General features: G+C 50.5%; 1 protein-coding gene and 1 long non-coding RNA gene across 36 annotated transcripts in view; one reads left to right on the top strand and one right to left on the bottom strand.

Annotated features, from left to right (window-relative positions):
• Nucleotides 1–23,008, top strand: part of FOXN3 (forkhead box N3) — a 457,141-nt gene that overhangs the window by 247,552 nt on the left and 186,581 nt on the right. For all 35 annotated transcript variants that reach the window (XM_089322621.1, XM_089322625.1, XM_089322622.1 and 32 more), the window contains one exon: nt 17,546–17,682. In XM_089322621.1, the coding sequence (XP_089178747.1) occupies nt 17,546–17,682 (137 nt within the window). The remainder of the gene's footprint in view (nt 1–17,545; nt 17,683–23,008) is intronic.
• LOC149120144 (uncharacterized) lies at nt 1,103–19,437 on the bottom strand. The gene is made up of 3 exons (XR_016226786.1): nt 17,829–19,437; nt 13,506–13,662; nt 1,103–4,324 (listed from the first exon to the last, which is right to left on the bottom strand). It is a non-coding gene; the product is annotated as an uncharacterized LOC149120144 (long non-coding RNA).

Raw genomic sequence — 23,008 nt, 5'->3', positions numbered from 1 at the left:
ATTCCAGCCTTTGCTGTTGTGCACCCCGAGAGGGCAGCAGGTTTTGGCTTAAGTACTTGCGTCCCTGCCACCCACATGGGAGACGCAGGTGCAATCATGACACTTGGCTTTGGCCCAGTCCACTCTTGGTTGGTGGAGGCATTTGGGGGAGTGGACCAGTGGACAGAGATCTCTGCTTCTCTCTATCTTCCTTTCAAATAAAAATGAAAATAAATAAGTAGACACATTTTTGTGAAAGAATGATATTTGACTCTCCTTTCTTCCCTCACTCATTTTGGAACATGTCTATCAAACCAAAGCCCTTTCTCTGCTTGCTGCCTTTAAACCTCTTCAGAGAAACTAAAGTTACATGCAGTTTTAAGAACCTTCTTCTTGACAAGTGGATTCAGACACCTTGGCTCCGATTTGGGGAAAGGGTGTAAGATGTGTACAAGCTGACCCACGCTGTGGGAGTCTGTGAGTCCTGGCACAGCCCTTCACACCGATGCAAGAGCCCCTGAACCACACACACGCAGCTGCAGCCATCTCTCCCGCAGAGGCAGCCCCAAGCCCAGGTCGGAATCCCGGCCCCGTCTTTTCCGGTTGCGGTCGTGGACAAACCCCGGTCCTTTGAAGAGCCTGTTTTATGGACCTCTGTGGCCTTCCTTCATCAAGCTGGTTAGGGCCACGTGAACTTTGTTCCGCACACCGAAAGGTGATGTCTTACCTGCCGATGGCCATGTGCCAGCAACATAAACATACAGTTGTAATGCTGACAACTTTTTTTTTTTTTTTTGGACAGGCAGAGTGGATAGTGAGAGAGAGAGAGAGAGACAGAGAGAAAGGTCTTCCTTTTGCCGTTGGTTCACCCTCCAATGGCCGCTGCGGCCGGTGTACCACGCTGATCCGATGGCAGGAGCCAGGTACTTATCCTGGTCTCCCATGGGGTGCAGGGCCCAAGCACTTGGGCCATCCTCCACTGCACTCCCAGGCCACAGCAGAGAGCTGGCCTGGAAGAGGGGCAACCGGGACAGAATCCGGCACCCCGACCGGGACTAGAACCCGGTGTGCCGGTGCCGCAAGGCGGAGGATTAGTCTAGTGAGCCGCGGCACCGGCTGGGACTAACTTTTGACTTTGATTTTTATCTGTAATGAATGATTAAAGGACACACAAATATCAGAAAGCACTTGTGCGACACTCCCAGTTCCTTGGAGGACCCAAAAGTTATTCGTGGTTTCACCTGGGAGTGCGTGATATGATTTTGTGGCAGCTGGCCACCTCGCCAGTGGTGATGTCACGCGGTGTTTAGGTGGTGAGGGTGCAGGTTCCTGCAGCAAACAGCTTGCATTTGACTTTCAGCAAGTTAGCGAACTTGTCTGAACCCTAGTCTCCCTATCTGTGGGGTCATAATACTACCTTATTTCCTAGGTTTGCTGGGGGAATCATGTGGAATAATGCAGGATTAAATGCATAGGCTGGTGTTTGGCATACGGTCAGTTCTCAGCTGATGTTAAGATTTTGCTGATGCCACCACTGCAGTCACTGCTCCTAAATTTGCTTGTGTATACCCGCGTTTCAAGCTGGATGGACACTTAAGCCAGGTGGCTCAGGCATGAGTTAAAAATTTATTGAGTATACAATTTCCATGGGTAACCAAGGCCATGCTGTTTGGGGAAACCTTCATAATTGAAGTGTGATCTGAGGGTGAGGTAGGCAGGTATCCCTGTGTGTCCTTGTGTACCTGGCTTCCCTGTCCCTCTCCTCCCCAAGGGGGAGGTAGGTGTATTGGTTGAAGGGTCCTTCTGGAAGTCAAGGTCAGTAGTAATGAAACTGGACAGAAAGGGTTTGTGAAGTTGGAATCTTTCCCCTACTCTTCCTAAGTTAGGAAGCTCTTAACCCTTGGTGGACTTCGGTTGTTGCCTGTCTGAGCTTCTGGCCGGTGCTCTCCAGGGCTGCTCTTGGTGTTCTCACCGCTTCAGGTTGCAGTGAGTTCTCAGGGCTACAGTTCCAGGTGCTCATGGCTCTGTAAAGGTCTTTGTGGGTCATGTGTTTGTGTCCCGGGTGAATGCCGGTCGAGAGAGACTGGGGTGCAGTTTGACCCCAAAGTTCAGGATGGGGTGGGGTGGGTTTGTAATGCCGCTCCTGCCTGGGGCCCTCACAGGAGCACTGAGGATGATGGGAGGATGGGACTGAGCACTGGTCTGATTTGTCTGTGAAACAGGCCTCCAGGAGATTACGGGAGGCCAAGAAGGCGCACGGGCCTGGCTGTCGCACAGCTGCTGTGTCCAGTGCCTTTTCATGCTGTCTCCAGGGGCCATTGGCAGCCTGTGTTTGTGGGTCAACTCTGGGCACTTAAGTTTTTCCTCATCCCCTTTCCACAAAACGCAGGATTAATCCATCAGCCATGTCCATCTCTCTCTCCATTTCCTCCTCCGTTCTCCCTCTCTGAGAGCCTAGTTTTGTGGTTCTCTTTTTGAGAGGGTGCTCCCTCCCATCCAGTGATTCTCTTCCCAAATGCCACAGCGGCTGGAACTGGGCCGGGCCAAAGCTGAGGGCCTGGAGTTCAAGTCTTGGGCCACCACTACTGCCTCCCAGGGTCGGGAGCCAGAGGCGGGACTCACACTCAGGGACACCAGTGTGGGATGGGAACGTCTTCACCACTAGCCTTTTGGTAACATCAGTGTTTCCTCTGGAGCTCTGGGTCAGCAGCTTCTTCCCCCCCAACCCCCAATGAACTCTGGCCCGGCCCTAGTGTCACGGGGCCCTGTCCACATCCTAACTAGCACTTACCAGAATTTGAAAGGCATTGGGAGCTTACAGTGGTATTTGGTCCCTGTACCATCTTCCATCTGAATAGGGCTGATCTGAGATCTGTCTTTACAGCACAGTGCCCAGGTGCTGATGTGCAGTGTGTGCAAACACCACTTGTGCAAAGGGTCCCCTCTGCTGTCAGATATTATAATTTAGAGGCAGCTTCTCCTGAAAAGTAGAGTGAGTTGGTCACGCAAGGTGCTGTTCAGGAAGAGCAAGTGACTGGTTATCTCACACGCATGCGCTGATGGCCACTGCTTCAACTACAGACAACTCAGTGTCCTTGTTTTGTTGAGAGAGAGAGAGAGCATCCTATGGTCGAGTTTTTTTTTAAAAAAGGCCACAACCAGGAAGCTTCTAGCTGAGGGCACCCATGCTGTAACTTTCACTGTCACCTGGCCAGGCACTTTGAACAGCGTTTAGTTCTGGAATTAAGGTGATCAAGTAGTGTGCCACTTTGATAAGATCATATTGGAATGTTTAAGAATAGATGAGAAACTGTGGACAACCAGCAGATACAGTAGCGCTAGATGGGGCACTTGTAATCCAGCCAAGGGCGCTGTGTGTGTCAGGTGCACGTGTGCCTTTACACCTCCCATAAAACATTATTGTGTCCATTACCACTCGTGTCTTCGCATCACCTTAAAGACGGTGCAGTTACTAGAAAGACGCACGTTCACTCCAGGGCCGGAGCCGTCGGCTCTCCCTTTGCTGTATACAGTGTGTTTATAGTGCCCTTTACTGGGCCTTGGACTTTGTGAAAATAACTAACATTTTGTTTATGTCAGTGTAATAAGTGGTTTAAGTCCACTTGAACTTTAAGTCAGTTTGTCCTTCCAACTTGAAAAGTATAGAAAAGATGGTTTTTTGGGTCTGGCACTGTGGCTCACTTGGTTAATCCTCCACCTGCGGCGCCGGCATCCCATATGGGCACCGGGTTCTAGTCCCGGTTGCTCCTCTTCCAGTCCAGCTCTCTGTTGTGGCCCGGGAGGGCAGTGGAGGATGGCCCAGGTGCTTGGGCCCCTGCACCCATGTGGGAGACAAGGAAGAAGCACCTGGCTCCTGGCTTCAGATCGGCACAGTGCCGGCCGTTGCGGCCATTTGGGGAGTGAACCAACGGAAGGAAGACCTTTTTCTCTGTCTCTCTCACTGTCTTTAACTCTACCTATCAAATAAAAATAGAAAAGAAAAGGTGATTTTTTTTTTAAGATTTATTTATTTATTTGAAAGTCAGAGTTACATAGAGAGAGAAGGAGAGGCAGAAAGAGAGAGCGAGGTCTTCCATCTGTTGGTTCACTCCAATTAGCCACAACGGTTGGAGCTGCACCAATCCAAAGCCAGGAACCAGGAGCTTCTTCCAGGTCTCACATGCAGGTACAGGGACCCAAGGACTTAGACTATCTTCTACTGCTTTCCTTCAGCCATAGCAGAAAGCTGGATCGGAAGTGGAGCGGCCAGGACTTAAACCAACACCCATGTGGGATGCTGGGAATGCAGGCAGTGGCTTTACCTGCTATACCACAGTACCGGCCCCTAGAAAAGGCAATTTAATGTTTTTTATTCTGTATCCTCCTTGTAATTTGGTCATGCAGTTTTAACTTTAAGATTATATATTGAATTTTAAGTTTACCTTTAAGATGCAGGTGGTTTTTTTTTGTTTTTTTTTTTTTTTTTTTTTTTTTTTTTTGACAGGCAGAGTGGACAGTGAGAGAGAGAGAGACAGAGAGAAAGGTCTTCCTTTTGCGGTTGGTTCACCCTCCAATGGCCGCCGCGACCAGCGTGCTGCGGCTGGCACCGTGCCTATCCGAAGGTAGGAGCCAGGAGCCAGGTGCTTCTCCTGGTCTCCCATGGGGTGCAGGGCCCAAGCACTTGGGCCATCCTCCACTGCACTCCCGGGCCACAGCAGAGAGCTGGACTGGAAGAGGGGCAACCGGGACAGAATCCGGTGCCCTGACCGGAACTAAAACCTGGTGTGCTGGCGCTGCAAGGCGGAGGATTAGCCTGTTGAGCCATGGCGCTGGCCTAAGATGCAGTTTTAAGATATAAACAGTTGTTATAAAAAAGAGGGGAGGGAGTTGGCGCTGTGGTACAGTGGGTAAAGCTGCCACCTGCAGTGCTGGTATCCCATATGCACACCGGTTCAAGTCCCGGCTGCTCCACTTCCAATCCAGCTCTCTGCTATGGCCTGGGAAAGCAGTAGAAGATGGTCCAAGTCCTTGGGCCCCTGCACCTGCATGGGAGACCTGAAAGAAGCTCCTGGCTCCTGGCTTCAGATTGGCTCAGCTCTGGCCATTGCGGCCATTTGGGGAGTGAACCAATGGATGGAGGATCTCTGACTCTCTGCCTCTGCCCTTCTGTAACTCTGACTTTCAAATAAGCAAATAAATATTAAAAAAAAAAAAAAGAGGGGACATATCCTCATTGCAGACAATTTTATCACACCCTTGGACATTCTGGTTTCCTCTCAGGTGTCACATAAGACTTTTAAGATTTGCATATCTGTAATAAAGCTAATGGCAGCTACATGGCCGGGAAGAATTTATCGCATATCGTGTGTGTGTGTGTGTGTGTGTGTGTGTGCACCTGCATGTATGTGGTTTTGCCACTACACAGTACCTCTTGGATTCATTTTAGTAGTTTGAAAAGGCAATGCAACTGCTGTTCAAAGTCTGTAAAACAACCAGATTTTTCTACTTCCTGTGTTTGGCTTTTCAGTTTTTTTCTAACCCTTTGGTGTTTGCACTTTCTTCCAGCCTGTTTGGGTAATACTGTGAGGTTTCTGGCAGTAGAGAGTACTTAACCCTTGTTTGTCAAAGAGTCATCCAACAGCAGAGTGGTGAGATGACTTTGAGAGAATGTTAAGATTTAGTTGGGGCCAGCGCCGCGGCTCAATAGGCTAATTCTCCGCCTAGTGGCGCCGGCACACCGGGTTCTAGTCCTGGTCGGGGCACCAGATTCTGTCCCGGTTGCCCCCTTCCAGGCCAACTCTCTGCTGTGGCCCGGGAGTGCAGTGGAGGATGGCCCAAGTGCTTGGGCCCTGCACCCACATGGGAGACCAGGAGAAGCACCTGGCTCCTGGCTCCTGCCTTCGGATAGGCGCGGTGTGCCAGCCGCAGCACGCTGGTCGCGGCGGCCATTGGAGGGTGAACCAACCGCAAAAGGAAGACCTTTCTCTCTGTCTCTCTCTCTCTCACTGTCCACTCTGCCTGTAAAAAAAAATAAATAAATAAATAAAAGATTTCGTTGGATAAAAATGGTTATTTTTTTAAAAAATTATTTATTTGAATGGCAGAGTTAGAGAAAGAGAGAGAGGGGAGACAAAGATTTTCCATCTGTGGGTTCACCCCCCAAATGGCTGCAACAACCAGGGATGGGCTAGGTCAAAGCCAAGCAGCAGGAGCTTCTTTGGGATTTCCCACATGGGTGCAGGGGTCAAAGCACTTTCTCAGGCCATTAGCAGGGAGCTGGATCGGAAGTGGAGCAGCTGGGACTCAAAACTGGTGTCCATATGGGATGGCAGCTCTGCAGGCCATGGCTTAACCCACTGTGCTGCAGCACCCAATCCCTGAAAGTGATTCTTTTTTTTAAGATTTATTTATTTATTCGAAAGTGAGAGTTACACAGAGAGAGGAGAGGCAGAGAGAGAGAGAGCGAGAGAGAGAGAGAGGGAGGAGGGAAGGAATGAGGGAGGGAGGCCTTTAATCCTATGGTTCACTCTTCAATTGGCCTCAACAGCTGGAACTGTGCCGATCCGAAGTCAGGAGCCAGGAGCTTCTTCCAGGTCTCCCATGCAGGTGCAAGGGCCCAAGGACTTGGGCTGTCTTCTACTGCTTTCCCAGGCCATAGGAGAGAGCTGGATTGAAATGAAGCTGCTGGGACTAGAACCGGCGCCCATATGGGATGCTGGCGCTTCAGGCCAGGGTGTTAACCTGCTGTGCCACAGCTCCGGCCCCTGAACGTGATTCTTAATGTGCCAATTCTTTGGCCTTTGGCTTGGTGTGTGAAGGTATGTGCATGTGTTGGTGTGCACACAGATGTGTGTTCCTTTTTCTTTATGAGACTTTTATAGTGTTTGTAAGTAAATACAAAGTGGCTGCAAAAGAGTTCCTGGAAACAGCTATTAAAATACAAATCTGGTGCAATGCATTTTGAAATCCATGTGTAAGAGGAGTCTTTAGAACATGGAAAAAATTCATGGAAAATGCATGAGTTTTTCCTACATTTTATGAATTTTTTGCACCCCAATAAACGAAGCTTTTAACGCCATTTCCCATGAGCGTTTTGTAGCGCCCGCCTTCACTTGTATTGTGGATGCTTTGGTGGTCATTTTATTATCGGTGGTTGCTGGTGCACCAGTGCTTGGCTGTTTTTGGGCACTTGGGAAACCGTAGTCCCGAGGGCATAAAGAACAACTCCTTGCAACCCAGATGAACGCTTACACGATCTGGCAGCCTCCGTGCTCAGACGCGCAGCCTTGGTCCCTGTGCAGGGGGCATTGGACTAAGAGCCAAGTCTGGATCAGATAGGAGGAGGAGGAGGAGGAGGAGGAGGAGGAGGAGCAACTACTGCGCAGCCAGGGCTCTGCCGAGTTCCGGTCAGCCACCCCCACACAGCTCGCCTGCAGAGGGTTCTCCTGGAGATTAATTTGGATTTAGGCAAATCATGGGGTTATTTTGGTTTTATTTGGGTGTTCCTGCAAGGAGATTATTGATTCTTTCTGGGTTGATGAACACACACACACACACACACACACACACCCCTGTGTAGCATCTCTACTCTGGATGAATTTGCAGCCGTCCTTAGCATCCAGCCACGGTCTGAAAGGATTCCTTCTCCACCCATCTCTCCCATGTTTCCTTGCCCCTGTAACCTGGGACACTGGGTGAACGGGGGGACCTTCAGGGCTGTTAAAAGTGTGCTTCTGAAAAAGCTCTGGGTGTTAAAAGTCATCCCAGAGCCCCGGTGTCTGCACATTGTGCAAGCGACACACTGTGGTGATTGGTGTCTTTGTGGCTTTTAGAACGTGTGTAAACCCATCGTGGGACTGCTGGGGGAGTGGAGGCACTTCCATGTCTGAAGTTTCAAGATCCTGGTGCTAGTGAATTTGCAATACTCCATGGCTGGGATACTGAGACCCCTTCCAGCTGCTGATGCTGAAAGACCAGAGTCGTCTTCAAGACCTTGGGTCCTGTTCTGCCCGCCTGCGGGGAGCACTCCCAGGAACTGGAGCTGCACTGAGGCACATGGGGCCAGAGATTTGATAGAGAAACTTGGGGTGGGTGGATGTTTGGTGCTGCTTGGGTTCCTGAACCCTTATTAGAGTTCGGCGGTTCAAGTCCCACCTCCACTCCTGAGTCTGTCTTCCTACTAATGTGCACTGGGGGAGGCAGCAGATGGTGGCTCAAGTACTTGGGTCCCTGCCACCCACTTGGGAGATCAGGATTGAGTTCCATTCTCCTGGCTTTGGCCTAGCCCAGCCTTGGCTCTTGTAGTCATTTGGAGAGTGAATCAGCAGTTGAAATATGTCTCTGTTTCTCTTTCAAATAAAATGAAAGTTAAAAAAAAAAACTGAATAATTTTTCTTTTTCATTCCTCCTGCTGTTGAGGAAAAAAGTCTATTAGGGAGCAAGACTGGACATTTAAAACACTACAGGCAGTTGTTAGGGAATTATTATGTTTCTAAAGTTTCTCTTCTATAGTAATTGTATTTTGTTAAGGGAATGAACAATGATGCATTTTCAAATCTTTGTAATCAGTTTCACTTTACCTTGTTCTCTCTTTCCTTCCTGTACTGGGCTGGTTCCTCAGATCATGTTAATTTTGCTGAAATTTAAGATTCCCCTGATAACTTTCGATTATAAATGATTGAATTTAGAACACAGGTGCCTTTAAGAATCACTCACTTTTTGAAACATTTTGTTTTTAATTGACTTGTTTGGGGAAATCATTTTTTTTCCCCTTAAAGTGTATTTTCACTTTAGTTGAAGGGCAGAGAGACAGAGACAGAAAGAGGTGGAGAGACATCTCCCATCTGCTGGTTCATTCCCCAGGTGCCTGCAACAGCCAGGGCTGGCGCTCAATCCAGGCCTCCCCTGTACACCTGCTGCCTCCCAGGGTGAGCTTTAGCAGGGAGCTGGGATGGAGAGCGGGGCCTCGGCTCAGACGAGGCGCTGGGCTATGGATGTGGGCATCCCCAGCGCGACTCACACCCTGCACCCCAGTGCCTGCCCCTCCCTGTTACTCTGAAGCTGAGGCCCTGACGTCACAGTCACCTGTTGGAGTAACTTCTCTTTGTTCTGCTTTGCCCGCTGTCACCAAGTCTGCTGTGACTTGCTTTCACAGAGAGTGAACTCAATGGATGAAGTGCCTTTTGCAGGCTGGGTATTGTGTTCTCGTCATACTTGAGCCTAAGGTGACTTCTGGAGAGGATGGGATGAGCTCAGACACAGACAGCCGGCTTTCCCCAGGGATGCAGAGGGCAGCAGTGCAGACGGGGGCCATGCAGGCCAACGCCCTCACAGCAGCTTGCTTGCTGCAGTGTTCTGAGGAAGGCCCTGGTGTTGCTTCTGGCGCTTCTCATCGGCACAGGGGTGTGCATTTGTACCATTGCCTCTCACCATGTTCAAAGATGCCAGGGACCCGAGGAGCAGGATTCCATGCAGGGGGTTTGGTGAAAGGAAGCCTGGTGGGGAGACCCCAGTTTCCTAAGAGGCTGGCTGCTGGGCAGGCTGCCCTGAGCGGGGGTGTGGGCGCCTAGCCCCCAGGAGGAACTGGCATGAGAAGTGTATGCAGATGTGTGTGCGCATGAATGGTTGTGTATGCGTGCATGTGAGTGTGTGTGTGTGTGTGTGCAGCTCTCATTACCTCGCCACAGGCCCTTTTCCTCCTCCCTTGCCCCGGAGCAAGGTAATCCCTCAGAGGTGTGTGTCGTTTATCTTTTATGGAGGTTCTATGCCTTTGTATCAGGGTGCCTGACCAGTGCCCTGCCCCTCTCTTCTGTGTGGGTGGTGTTGGGTGGTCCACTTTAGATGGAGATCCTTGCAAGTTTGAATGGGTTCACGACCCCCTGAAGTCCAGTCGTGGGTTGGTGGCGAGGAATGAATTTCGTGGGGTCGGGGGCACCTGTGGCTCTGAAGGCATGGGCCCCTGCCCAGCTCTCCCCTGCTCTCTTCTCTCCTCCCTCCCCCACCCTTCTGTCCTCCTGCTGCCTCCTCCTGCCTCCAGCCCCAGGCCTTTCCCCTGCCCTGGGCGGAGCTGAGGGGCTGGCAGCGGGAGGAGTTTCAGTGCTGGTTGCTAAGCACGGAGACGGAGCCCCTGTGTGTAGGGGAGTGAAGGAGGCGTCCACAGCGACGGGTGCAGGTTTCCAGAAGCCTTCGAGCCTGCCTGCCACATCCCGGAAATACCGTGGATGCCAGGCAGAATAGCAGCTCTTGGGCCCTCTCTAGAAAGCTCTGAGTATCTCTCGCTGAAGAGTGGGTGGATCTCATCAGTTCGGGCTTCCCCCGAGAGAGAGCCCAAGGATTTCCTAGAGCCACGGGGCTCTGGGGCCCGGTCTTTCCTGTAGGGAGACCCTGCTCGTTGTGGCCGGCTCGGTCTGCCTGCCCAGCTTTGTCCTTTCCCGCCCCGCCCTGGTACAGCATGGAGGGCAGGGACTCTCCGCTTCGCTGACGGAGAGTAAGTGCTTAGGGATGGGCACCTTTCTGGGAGAGCCCTGGGCTGCCAACTGGTCCCGACACCCTGCGGGGCCTCGATGCTCGGAGCCTGATACCCCTCCAGCTGCCTGTTCTTCTCTTCCATTTCCTTTCCATCTGAATGCATCTCCTACGAAATGCTGCCTCGGCCCCGGGCAGGTGCCCCAGAAGCGACTGTGTGAGGTTCTTTTTAGATGAAGGCTGCATCATTTTACAGACTGACAGGTGCGACTCCGTCAGGCGGGGCCTACACGTTTTGGATCTGAAGGCTGGGGACGGCCGCCTACTTGCCACTTTCAGTACTGTCATCGTCGTGATGAGCGCTGATGTTGTTGCGCTGTGTGTGCCAAGCCCAGTGCGATCTCGTGCAGTCCTCACAGCCGTCCTGCCAAGCAGGTATTACTGTAGTACCCCCCATTTCACAGATGAGAACACTAACACTCAGGTCAGTTAAGGACCTGGCTCAAGGTTACATAGCTGCGAAACTGAAACAAGACTTGGACCCATGGGCTCCAACATCCATGTCAACCGAGTAAGGATGGTCCTTTGAAAGGATAATGATGGGCTTCTCACCCATTTACAGTTGTGGGGTCTTGACCCAAACAGGAAAATGGCTGTGTTGGTCGGGGAAATGGAGAAATGCTGGGTTGTAGGTGTGCTGATTAATTATAGTAACACATTCTTGAAGCATGGAATGGTGGCCTTTGGGATGACTTAATCTGACCATCTTATTTTCCTATATACATTTTTTCCTGTCTGGTTTTTCTTGAAATGTTTATGTATTTTCATCTACTTGAAAGGCAAAGCAGCTGAGAGAGACGTCCTATCCACCTGTTCGTTTCCTAGATGCCTGCTCCTGCCATGTTTATTCCATCCCCAAGTCCAGGTGCTGGTCCAAAGCACATTCTGGAGCTGTCCTCCTTTTCCCATCTTCACCACTGCTGCTGGCCAAAACCCTGTGGTCATCTTGGCCTTGGACATGGCATCACCTCCCGGCATTGCTCTGTGATCCTGTCGCCACATCCGACCTGTTTGTTTTTATATGGTAGCAACTGCCTGTTCTGACTCACTGCACTCCTTCCTAGTGGGCATTATAGTCTGTTATGGTTTTATTTATTTATTCCTATTTTTCCCTACTATTTCTTTGCCTTCTGGATTGCAAGCTTCCTGAGGCTAGGACTCTTTCTGTATTGTTTTGTATTCACTAATACATCCTTCATGGTGCCTGGTATAGCAAGCACCATGAATGAATGAGTGACTGATGAATGGGCTAATCGTTGAGGGAGGGTGCTATTGGAAACATCCTCAGTGCTGACCTATCAGGCATCAAATGTCCTTTCAAGTTCCTCAAGAACACATTGGGGCAGGTGTTAACGGTGCTGCAGCTGGGACACTTGCATTCCGTATCAGAGTACCTGGGTTCAAGCCCCCACTCCACTTTCTTTTTTTCCTTTTGACAGGCAGAATGGATAGTGTGAGAGAGAGACAGAGAGAAAGGTCTTCCTTTTGCCATTGGTTCACCCTCCAATGGCTGCTGCTGCCGGCGCGCTGCTAGCCGGTGCACCGCACTGACCCGAAGGCAGGAGTCAGGTGCTTTTCCTGGTCTCCCATGGGGTGCAGGGCCTAAGTACTTGGGCCATCCTCCACTGCACTCCCAGGCCACAGCAGAGAGCTGGCCTGGAAGGGGGGCAACCGGGACAGAATCCGGCGCCCCGACCGGGACTAGAACCCGGTGTGCCGGCGCCGCAAGGCAGAGGATTAGCCTGTTGAGCCACGGCGCCGGCCTCCTACTCCACTTTCAATTCAGTTCCTCTAATGCGTGCCCTGGGAAGCAGCAGGTGATGGATCAAGTACTTAGCCCTGGCCCAGCCCCCGCTATTGCAGGTGTCTGGGGAGGGAACCAGTGGATGGAAGATCTGTCTGCCTGCCTCTACTTTTTAAATAAAAATAAATACAACTTGAAAAGAAGAACACACACTGGCACCCTGTATCATTTTTATACTGGTCCTGCCCGTTAAACCCATTTTCCAATCTAGCCACCAGGCATCGACACTAAGCACATTCCCCATGGAGTGATGAGAAGAAGGGAGCCAAAACAGAACTGGAAGCCATTGTTGCAGACCACGTTCACCAAACATTGCAGACCCGTTACCTTTGCTCAGCAGCCACACGTGCACACACACACACACACACTCACATTTCACAACATGTGCATGCACAAGCACAGAGTTCACATGTGCACGCACACGCATGCTGACATTTCACACAGGCACACTCATTTCACACGTGCACACACACACTCACATTTCACAACACTTGCATGCACAGGCAAGCTCACATTTCACATGTGCACACAAGGCACACTCACATGTCACACATACACACTCACATTTCACATGTGCACACATGTGTAACATGTATGGTCACATTTCAATACATGTATGCGCAGGTACAGAGTTCACATGTGCACGCACACTCATTTCACATGTGCACACACACGTATGCTGACATTTCACACATGCACGCAAGGCACACTCACATCACAATGCTTGCACACGTACACTCACATTTCACACACACGCACGCGTACACTCACATTTCATATGTGCGCATGTCACATGTGCTCGCACACGTATGCTCACATTTCACACGTGCACGCACCACGTATGTTCATATTCACACGTACACTCACATTTCACACATGCACACAGATACGCTCACACGTGCATGTACAGGCACGCTCACATTTCACACGTGTAGTCACATGTGCTCATACATGTATGCTCACATTCCACACGTGCATGCACATGTATGCTCATTTCACACGTGCACACACATACACTCACATTCCACACGTGCATGCACATGTATGCTCATTTCACACGTGCACACACGTACACTCACATCTCACAGTGCATTCCTTCACAACACGTACATGCTCTCCTAGTCTCTTCCGCTCAGTTCTGTTTTGTCCCATTCAAGCAATGCTGGCTGTGACCCATGACGTTGATTTCATGACTCACGTGAGTCTCATGGCCCCAGTGTCTGAGAGATGGCGCTTTTCCAGAGGAGCTTGCCAGCGGAGAGGAGTCAGGCAAGACCGACGCCATGCTGGCGAGTGCTCGCGGACAAGTTCAGAGGGAGCCTGCAGGCGTGGTCCCCGATCTAGACCCCCCCACTCTCCAGGAAAAAGTGTTAATTTAGATGTTAGATTTCATTAAGTTGTCATCTTTAAAAAAAAAAAAAACATTTCCCATAATCCTTTTAGTCTGTTTTGCTTGTTTTTCCTCTGTGTGTTGATGGGTTTTATTACTAAGAGTTGTCTTATTTATTCCTCAGGTGCTTTTTGATGTAAAACAAGCAAAACTTGGCCCCATCCTATTTTGTTACTCATTTTCTCACTCCGGGGGGTATAGAGGTGCAAAATAAATAAATACATGGATATATGAAAATGCTTCTATCCGTAAGGCTCTTTCTTCCGAGTTGTTTTGAATTCCTTTACCCTCCATGCTGCCTGGCTTCCCTAGTTAGTTCCCATATAGAGAAGAGCTGGTATTCTTGTCTTCAGGTGAGGTGTTTCTGTAAGGCTCTGACTCTCAAACGTACTGCACAAGTATAATCCATTGGCAGCCTTCTCTCTCTTGCAAGGGGACACTAAATGCCCTTTTTCCTGGCCTAAGAAACTTGAGCATCTGATCCCCTGCCTAGTTCCATCTTAAAAGTTTTCAAGTAAGCCTTTCACTGTCCTAAACCGTCACACAAAACCACAGGGTATGCTTGCAATGAGGCTCATGGCCAGCCTCTTGGGGCCTGAACCTGTGCTTTGGAAGCTCATTGGTCACATCCCTGGGGCCCCATGGGTGTGTCTCGAAGAAGCTTTTTGTTTGTTTGTTTCCTCTCTTTGGAAACCGTGAGCTCCATGGAAGTGAGCCTCTGGTCTGTGGACACTGTAGCAATTCCGGACCTCTCTTACTATAAAAGGCAGACCTCACCAAGGTGGGACCCATTTCTTATGATCCAGAGCCTGAGACTATGTTGCTAGTTAATGAATATTGAGAGACAGTCACATGTATTGGAGTCGGCTTCAGGCTGGTGTGTGGCTTAGTGGATTAACACACCAGTTAAGATGCCATATTGGAGTATTTGGGTTTGATTCCTGGCTCTGGCTCCTGACTCCAGCTTCCCGTTAATGTGCACCCTGGGAGGCGGCTGCTAATAGACCAAGGGATTGAGTTTCTGGCTCTTGGATTTAACTCCATCCCAGGACTGTTGTGAGCATTTGAGGAGCTGAATCAGTGGATGGATGGGAGCTTGCTTGATCTCTCTTTCTCTGCCTCTGTGCCTTTCAAAAGGGGGGTGGGCACAAAACACAAAACCCCTCTGATTGATGATAACAGTGCGAGAGAGAATTTCCAGCGGCTGGGTGGTCACGAGTTGGTGATATTGGCTTCCCGAACAAGGTGAAGTCACACTGGGCAGTGCCTGGAATAGGGGGTGCATAAGAGGCAGATTGAGGGGATGGTAAAAATAAAATGGAATGTGGAAAAGCTCTTTAAAGTGAATTTGCTAAGCCAAGGCCAAGAGTGCCTGGGGGTTGACTGTCATGTTGTCCTCACTGCCTGTTTGCTGGGGGCGCTTGCCACTGCCACTGTTGGAGTGAGTTGAAAATCAGATTGATTTCATGAAAGACATTGCACAGCCACCTGCCACATGGGTTCAGCCCCATGTGCTGGGTAGTTTAGGGTACCTCTGGGCCACACATCCACCTGTAGAGGGATTTCTGATACCAGTGAGGAAGCTGGGACTTTGGTGTGGCACTATGCCTTGTGCAAGGCTGCACAGGAAGTGTCCTTGGCTCCAGACCTCCTGTTTCTGCTGGTGCATGGTTCTGGGGGCTTCACTCCCTTTAGCTTTTAAAGAGTAGAGGAGCGGCTGGCACCACAGCTCACTAGGCTAATCCTCCGCCTTGTGGCGCCGGCACACCGGGTTCTAGTCCCGGTCGGGGTGCCAGATTCTGTCCCGGTTGCCCCTCTTCCAGGCCAGCTCTCTGCTGTGGCCAGGGAGTGCAGTGGAGGATGGCCCAATCCTTGGGCCCTGCACCCCATGGGAGACCAGGATGGGTACCTGGCTCCTGCCATCGGATCGGCGCGGTGCGCCGGTCGCGGCGGCCATTGGAGGGTGAACCAACGGCAAAGGAAGACCTTTCTCTCTGTCTCTCTCTCACTGTCCACTCTGCCTGTAAAAAAAAAAAAAAAAAAAAAAAAAAAAAAGAGTAGAGGAGCACAATAAACAAGATACTTTGGTCAGGCTTAGGAGAAACCACATGCTCTGGCTTGTTGTTCCGTGGTCCTCCATGGCTTTGTTCTAGGTTTTTCTCAGTGTAAGATTAAGCAGCCCCACCCTGAAAACCACCTCAATGAAAACAAAGGCCCTCGGGTTCCCAGAACTGAGATAATCTCACTGCAGAGATGTCTGGGTTGTGGGTTGAGCTCAGGCCTCCTGTGGCTTAGCCCACACCCATGCTGGTCTGGGGCCTTTGTGTGCTGGGGCCCTGAAGGCAGGCAGTCCCCTGCCCAGGACCCCCTGGGAGCCTTCCCTGCTGGAGTCAGCCCAGCCCCTTGCTGCAAGGAGCTGGAAGCCTTTGATGTTGTTAACCTTTCCCAAGAGTGGTACGTACTGGTCTCCCCCACCCCACGGCTCCCCTCCATCTCCCCGCTCCTTAGCTTTCCCTTGGTTGATTTTTCCCAACCAAGGATTAGTGGGGTGGTCCCCTGCTGTCTTCCAAAAGCCTCACCAGCCCACCTGAACTCGTCTGGGCTTTAACACGCACGAGCGTTTCGTGGAAGGAAATGTGGACACTGGATGTCCTTGAGTTGAAATCTTCCAGAAACAACACTGGGGCTGAGTGACTGGGCGGTCCTGGGTGCCAGCCGCTTCCTCCCAGTGCACCAGGAAGAGTCCCCCCTTGCAGGCCTACTTGTTAATGTTGCTATCTGGGCTCTGTGCATTAGACTTGGGCACAAGCTACTGGGTGAACTTGATGACTGAAAGAGAGAAAGCAGCATCTTCCTGCAGGACAATTGTTCTGAAAATGGCAGAGTCTGTTGGCTGGGGTGGGCATGGGTGTATGTTATTGGACTTCTTGTCTCCAGATCAGTCGGTGTCTAAGGTGACCCTTGTCCAGCAGTTTGGGTCCATTTGGTCAGGTGGACGTGTGCAGGCAGGACGTGTGCCCACGAGGCTCTGTCCGGGCGGGCCTGTGAGCCTTGGGGGATGAGTCACCTGTTTGCAAAGGTGCCATTCAAAGACCAAATGCCTCCAACCAGTGGGACGTGGGCCTCCGCCAGAGGAACTCTCCCTGTACTCCCGGAGCAGTTTTGGGGAAATTGGCATTTTTAAATCTGCCTTCTAAAGATTCAGCTTCTGTGCAGATTGCTATGTACTGAGGAAGCCACAACCTAAGTACCGGGTTCCGGGGTTTAAACCGCTGTTGCCTGAGCTCCTTTGTTTCTTGGGGAAGGTAATTACAGAACTCATTCCAAGTGTGGATGTTGTGCTTTTGCAAGGAAGCTTGGGGGGGGGGGGGAGTAGATGCCTTTTCTGTTTTTATAAACTGGTACGCCTGCAGTTTGGGTTACAAACCTACCAGGTTTTTAGAGCAGAGCTGGAGTGATGAGGGTACCTCTCCCTCCTTTTCTTTTAGCCTTCGAAATCTGACAAAGGAAAAAGCTCATTCCTGGGAGAGAACATGTGTGTTGTTCAAAGTTGACATTGAAAAATAATAAAGGATTCTTATTCTTTTAGTAGTTTGGATTTGAAAATTGTACTACTGTATCCGCATCATCTGGTAATAATATGCACATTTTGTCTGTCACTCTTAATGTGGGTACAAAGAGTATTTGATGGTGTTTTCTTGTCAGAGAGCAATATTTAAGGCAGACAGTCAACAGATAGATGAAATGCTTTTAAAAATCAGTAACTTTGAGAACAGCTATGCATCTACTTGCTGCGAAATACTTAATACTCCTGTATTAATACTTGTGTATTTTAATTTTCTTTTCAGAGTATTGGGAAAGGGTCGTTGTGGTGCATAGACCCAGAGTATAGACAAAATCTAATTCAGGCTTTGAAAAAGACACCTTACCACCCACCCCCACAGGGGCTAAGCAGGCCCCCCAGCTCTCCTCAGGCATATCAAAGGTAAGCACTTCAGACTCTTTTGGGGGCACTGACATTAATTAATTAATTAATTAATAGGCTGAATGAGATTTGAAAACTGCAGATCAACGGGAAGGAAAGGCAGTGTTCCTGGGAGGCATGTCCACTGCGTCTCCTGCGCACCTTACCCGTCTGCTGTGGAGGAGGAGTGTGGTGCCCCAGGAGGCTCCATGGTGGCTCCAGCAGCAGTGTCCTGGGCGGCAGCAGCTCCAGAGAAAGTTTGAGCTCTCCCGGCTGTCCCGGAGTGGTGGGGCGCGGCTGTCCCGGCGCGGTGGGTTGCGTTTTGTTGGGGTGAAAGCGCAGGAATGAGTGAAGCAAGCGGCCCGGTCTCCCCACAACCTGGCCGGTCTCTGCAGATGTGGCTCCTTTGGTCGTTGTGTGCCTGGTCTCCGTGGAGATGGTGCTGCTAAGTGATCATTTTGTTGTGGTTACTTGGTGTTTGCCTCTTCAGGGAGAACAATGGGAGACTTTTCCTCCCTTATGTGCCCATTTGTTTTTGAGACAGTGAGGTCATGCGTGTCATTTTTTCAAATCTGTAATTGGAGGGGCGGGTTAGAGAGCCTGTTGCCACTTTTTAAACCATCAAATGATGTTAGAGTGAATTGTGCCAGATGACACAGAAACAAGTTGCAAATTGGATTTTTCAAATTAAAAAAATTATTCCTTTTTTTTAAATTTGAGAGCAAGAGAGAGATTGATTTAATCTGCTGGTTCATTCCTCAAATGCCTACAACAGCCAGGACTGTCTGGGGAAGGGCAAAAACAGGAGCCAGGAACTCAGTTCAGGTCTCCTATGTGAGTGGCATGGACCCAACTACTTGAACTGTCACCCACTGCTTCCCAGGGTGCACAGTGGTGGGAACAGGGCCAGCACTTAAATTCAGGCACTCCGACACGGCACGCAGGTGTCCCGAGGAGCGTCCTAACCTCTGTGCCAAATGTCCACCCCATAAAATGTGGTTTTTCTATAGGGAGTGCTTGGGTTTGCATCCCTCAGCCCTACAAACATTGAAGAAAGCACATGAAAATGCCTTTGTTGTAAGCACTCGTGTAAGAGTAGCGATCCGATCGAGGTGCATTGTAAGTGTGTATCAGTTGGGAATGCATGATGTCATAGATTTCAGCGGTTTTGCGATTCTCTCCATTGCAGATCCTCTCCCTAGTCTGGTGTTTATTCTTCAGGGGACACACACACAGGGATCCTCGGAACTAGTGTTAATAAAGTTCTTGTGCATCTCAGTTGAGAAGCCTTTCGTCATGGGCCCCAGACAATCAGTCTTCAGCAAGAGACAGGGAGGAACAGCTGGGCTCTCTGGGAAGACTGCTGTATGTCTGCCTTTGCTAGGCGATTAGCGTGATGGTAGCCATAGCAACGGGGATGTCTCCATAGCAACGCGTAGCTGAGACAGGTGCAGTTGCATCACAAGGCTGTTTGTTGCCTGGCAAAAGGACAGGCCATTAGTACTTAGATATACGCTGTTGCCTTAGAAACAAATAACCCTACATAGCAACTACAGTTGGTTTCAAAGGTTGGAAAAAAAGAAAAAAGGTTGTAGCAGCTTTTGTCTGTGTTCATAAAAATCAGTGGAAGCGTACTTTATTCGAAATGACAACTTGAGGTCGTATAGCTGTAGGAGATGAAATGGGATTTTCCAGAGTAGCCCAACCAACAGGGTAGAAATGGCCAGGAGGACTGAGCCATATGCTCGGTTTTCTCCTTGTGGCCACGGCCACTCCTGCAACGGGAGAGAATTAGGGTTGGGGGAGGACGGCTGGGGCCTGGGGGGAGGGGCCGGGACACCTAGCACTGAGCTATTTCTCAGATTCTCACGGGCCTTTGTTATTCGGCTCACCTCACCCTCCACACCCCACAGAAGCCCCTTCCCTGCCCCTGCTGCTTGGACCCAGGAAGTAGTTCTGTGCTTTTGCTTGCAGGAGGGAAAGAAGCTGAGTAGGGTTCCCCGGGTCGGATCAGTGGTTTGTGCGGGCCAGCTTTCTGTTGCCAAATGCGACCCCCCAGGGAGGCGCAGTGATCATTTAGTAATTGGAAGGATTAGAACCTCGCTCTAGGGGTTATGAGAGGATTGCCTCCTCTGGCCAGAGACCTGAGCCAGCCTTGGCCTAATGGCTTCATTTGATTTTTTAATAAAGGCATGAAAATGCAGAGGAAGTAGAGCTTTGGCAATGAAAATAATTTCTAAACAAATACTTCAGCTCCTGTGCTGTCACCCCCAGTTCCTTTGCCCCTAGTTGATCTGGGCAAGGTTGGAGGGGCTAGGGGCAGTTGGGAGAGGTTTCTGCCACTTCCCATGTAGGTGCCAAGGTCATGGGCATGGAATGAGATCCAGCCTGCTGTGTGAGGACGTGTCGCTTTCTCTTTGCTGGGGACAGTCATTGCTGCTTCTGAAAGCTTTAGGCTTTCCGCGAGTGTGTGAGATGGCACTCAAGGGCCGGGTGCTGGAAGGTCCTGCACTCTTCCTGGACGTGGGACTCAGCTCAGTTCTCAGTCACTGGGCCACTTGTTGTGACTGCGAAGATGGGAGTAGAAAACGGGGACCAGAAAAGCGCGAACTGGGCCTAGTCTGGCTGAGTTCACCCTCCCTGTGGGGGCCGGCGGGTGGGGGTGGTCTGGGAAGCGCTCGGCTCTCAGGGATCTGGTACTTAGCATGCAGAAGACGGTGATTACACGAGAGGGGTGGTTACTGCTCGTGCCTGCAGGTGTGCTTGGCAAGTGGCATTCTGCACCAAGCTGCAGGTGGCTGGAAACTGCCGGGCAGACGAGTGTCTGAGAACGCGGCCCCAAGCCTCGTTCATGTCCAAACACCATGCTCAGCATTACAGTCTGCAGCCTTGGCCTCTGTTCTCCAGTGTGCCCTTGGGGGTATTTGCTAGGATGCTTGTCTACACCACTTTCTGTTTTAAAAAAGATTTATTTCCCAGAGAAAAACAGACACGCAGAAGGACAGAGCTGCAATTCACTGCTTCACTCCCCAAATGCCTGCAGTGGCTATGCGTGGGCTAAGGCAGAAGTTGGGAGCCAGGAACGCAACCCAGGTCTCCCATGTGGGCGACAGGGACCCAACCACTTGAGCTGCCACTGCTGCCTCCCATGGTCTGCATTAGCAGGAAGCTGGGCTTGGGAGCTGGAGTTTAGATTTGGAGGTCTTTGAGCACCCGTAGTCTGAAAATCCAAAATTTGAAATTTTGGTGTTGCTCAAAAAATTTGAGGATTTTGGAACATTTCAACTCTCTCTCTTTCTTTCTTTCAAGATTTATTTATTTTTACTTGAAAGTGACAGTTACAGAGAGAAGGAGAGGTAGAGAGAGAGAGGGAGTGAGAGGGAGAGAGAGGTCTTCCACCTGCTGGTTCACTCCCCAACTGGCTACAATGCCTGGAGCTGTGCTGATCCAAAGCCAGGAGCCAGGTGCTTCTTCCAGGTCTCCCATGTGGGTGCAGGGGCCCAAGGACATAGGCCATCTTCTACTGCTTTCCCAGACCATATAGCAAGAGCAGGATGGGAAGTGGAGCAGCTGGGACTTGAACCAGCATCCATATGGGATGCTGGCACTGCAGGCAGCGGCTATATCCACCATCCCACAGCACCAGCCCCCCCCATTTCAGATTTTCAATTTTCAGATAAGGAATGTTTAGCCTATCATTGTGTGCCACAGTTGGTTCCTAAGTTGTGACAAATGTCCCACAGTCACGTAAGACGGTAACAGGACAGGAAACTAAGTGAGCTATGTATGGGAATGCGCTGGATTATCTTTGTGACTTTTCAGCTTAATGACAGCATCAATAAAGCGGTGTGGTTTTTGGTGTGAGGATTATTGAAATCCCTGCTGCCCTGAGCACCCGTCTGGCCTGCTCATGTGCTCCGTCCCTCCACAGTGGGGTGGCAGGGCTTCTGCCTCCTGCCTAGAGCTGTGGGAGGAGCGTCACTGTGAAGTCAGTGCTACAGCTCTTGGCTCTGTAGTTTAGTGCAGTGTGCTCACCTGTGCTTTGTGAGGTCCCCATAGCTGAGCTCAGGGAACTCTGCAGGCCCAGCCGGATCAGCTCCAGGACCCCAGGCCTTCCCTGAGGAGACTGTGGCGTACAACCTTTACGATCAAGATGAGGCCAGCACCGCGGCTCACTAGGCTAATCCTCCTCCTCGTGGCGCTGGCACACCGGGTTCTAGTCCTGGTTGGAGCGCCGGATTCTGTCCCGGTTGCCCCTCTTCCAGGCTGGCTCTCTGCTGTGGCCCAGGAGTGCAGTGGAGGATGGCCCAGGTGCTTGGGCCCTGCACCCCATGGGAGACCAGGATAAGCACCTGGCTCCTGCCATCAGATCAGCGTGGTGCGCTGGCCATAGCATGCCAGCCGCGGCGGCCATTGGAGGGTGAACCAACGGTAAAGGAAGACCTTTCTCTCTGTCTCTCTCTCACTGTCCACTCTGCCTGTCAAAAAAAAAAAAAAAAAAAAAGGATCAAGATGAGGGGGTGTAGCCACGAAAGCTGCCGCCTTGGTTGCCGGCATCCCATATGGGAGTCAGCTCGAGTCCCACTTTGAGTTCTGGCTGCTCCACTTCTGATCCAGCTCCCTGCTAATGTGCCTGGAAAAGCAGTGGAAGATGGCCCACGTGCTTGAGCCCCTGCACCCACATAGGAGACCTGGAAGGGGCTCCTGGCTTTGGCCTGGCCCAGTGCTGGCTGTTGAGGCCATTTGGGGAGTGAACCAGAGGATGGACAATCTCTCTGTCTCTTCTCTCTGTAACTCTGACTTTCAAATACATAAATAATTTTAAAAAAGAAAAAAAAAAGAATCAAATGAGCAGAGTGGAGGGAAGGGTGGTATATCCCGGTTTCTTGTCTGTACCCCTTCAGAGACATCTTGAGCTGTTGGGGCGCTTACATGAGGCGTGCCCGTCCCTCCCTGATGTGACATTTTTCTTCAAAGGATTTGTGCATTGATAATGCTCCTGGCAGACAGTGCCAAACTGCCCTCTGTTGTGACACGCTGTTTCCATGTGTCCTCACAGCAACTTTTTAGAAAATGCCCAGTTTCGAACTTTTCTCAAAATCCGATAGTTAAATAAAAAGACTTCAACCTTTATGATTTCGAGGCTTTGTAATAGGGCATTTAAACTTCCAAGCACAAGGTTCATGTCCTGTAAAGAATAGATGATATATAACACTGTGAGTTTTTCCTTTTTTGTAATTCTTATTTATTTATTTTCATTTTACTTGAAAGGCAGAGAGACAGGAAGAAACACAGAGGCCTATTTTCTATCTATTAGTTCACCCTGCACATGTCTGCAAGAGCCGGG

This window comes from Oryctolagus cuniculus, chromosome 20 (genome assembly GCF_051225735.1).
Source record: "Oryctolagus cuniculus isolate XC-2025 breed Fujian yellow rabbit chromosome 20, ASM5122573v1, whole genome shotgun sequence".
In the NCBI taxonomy this organism is placed as follows: Eukaryota; Metazoa; Chordata; class Mammalia; order Lagomorpha; family Leporidae; genus Oryctolagus; species Oryctolagus cuniculus.
This window is presented reverse-complemented; position numbering and strand designations above follow the sequence as displayed.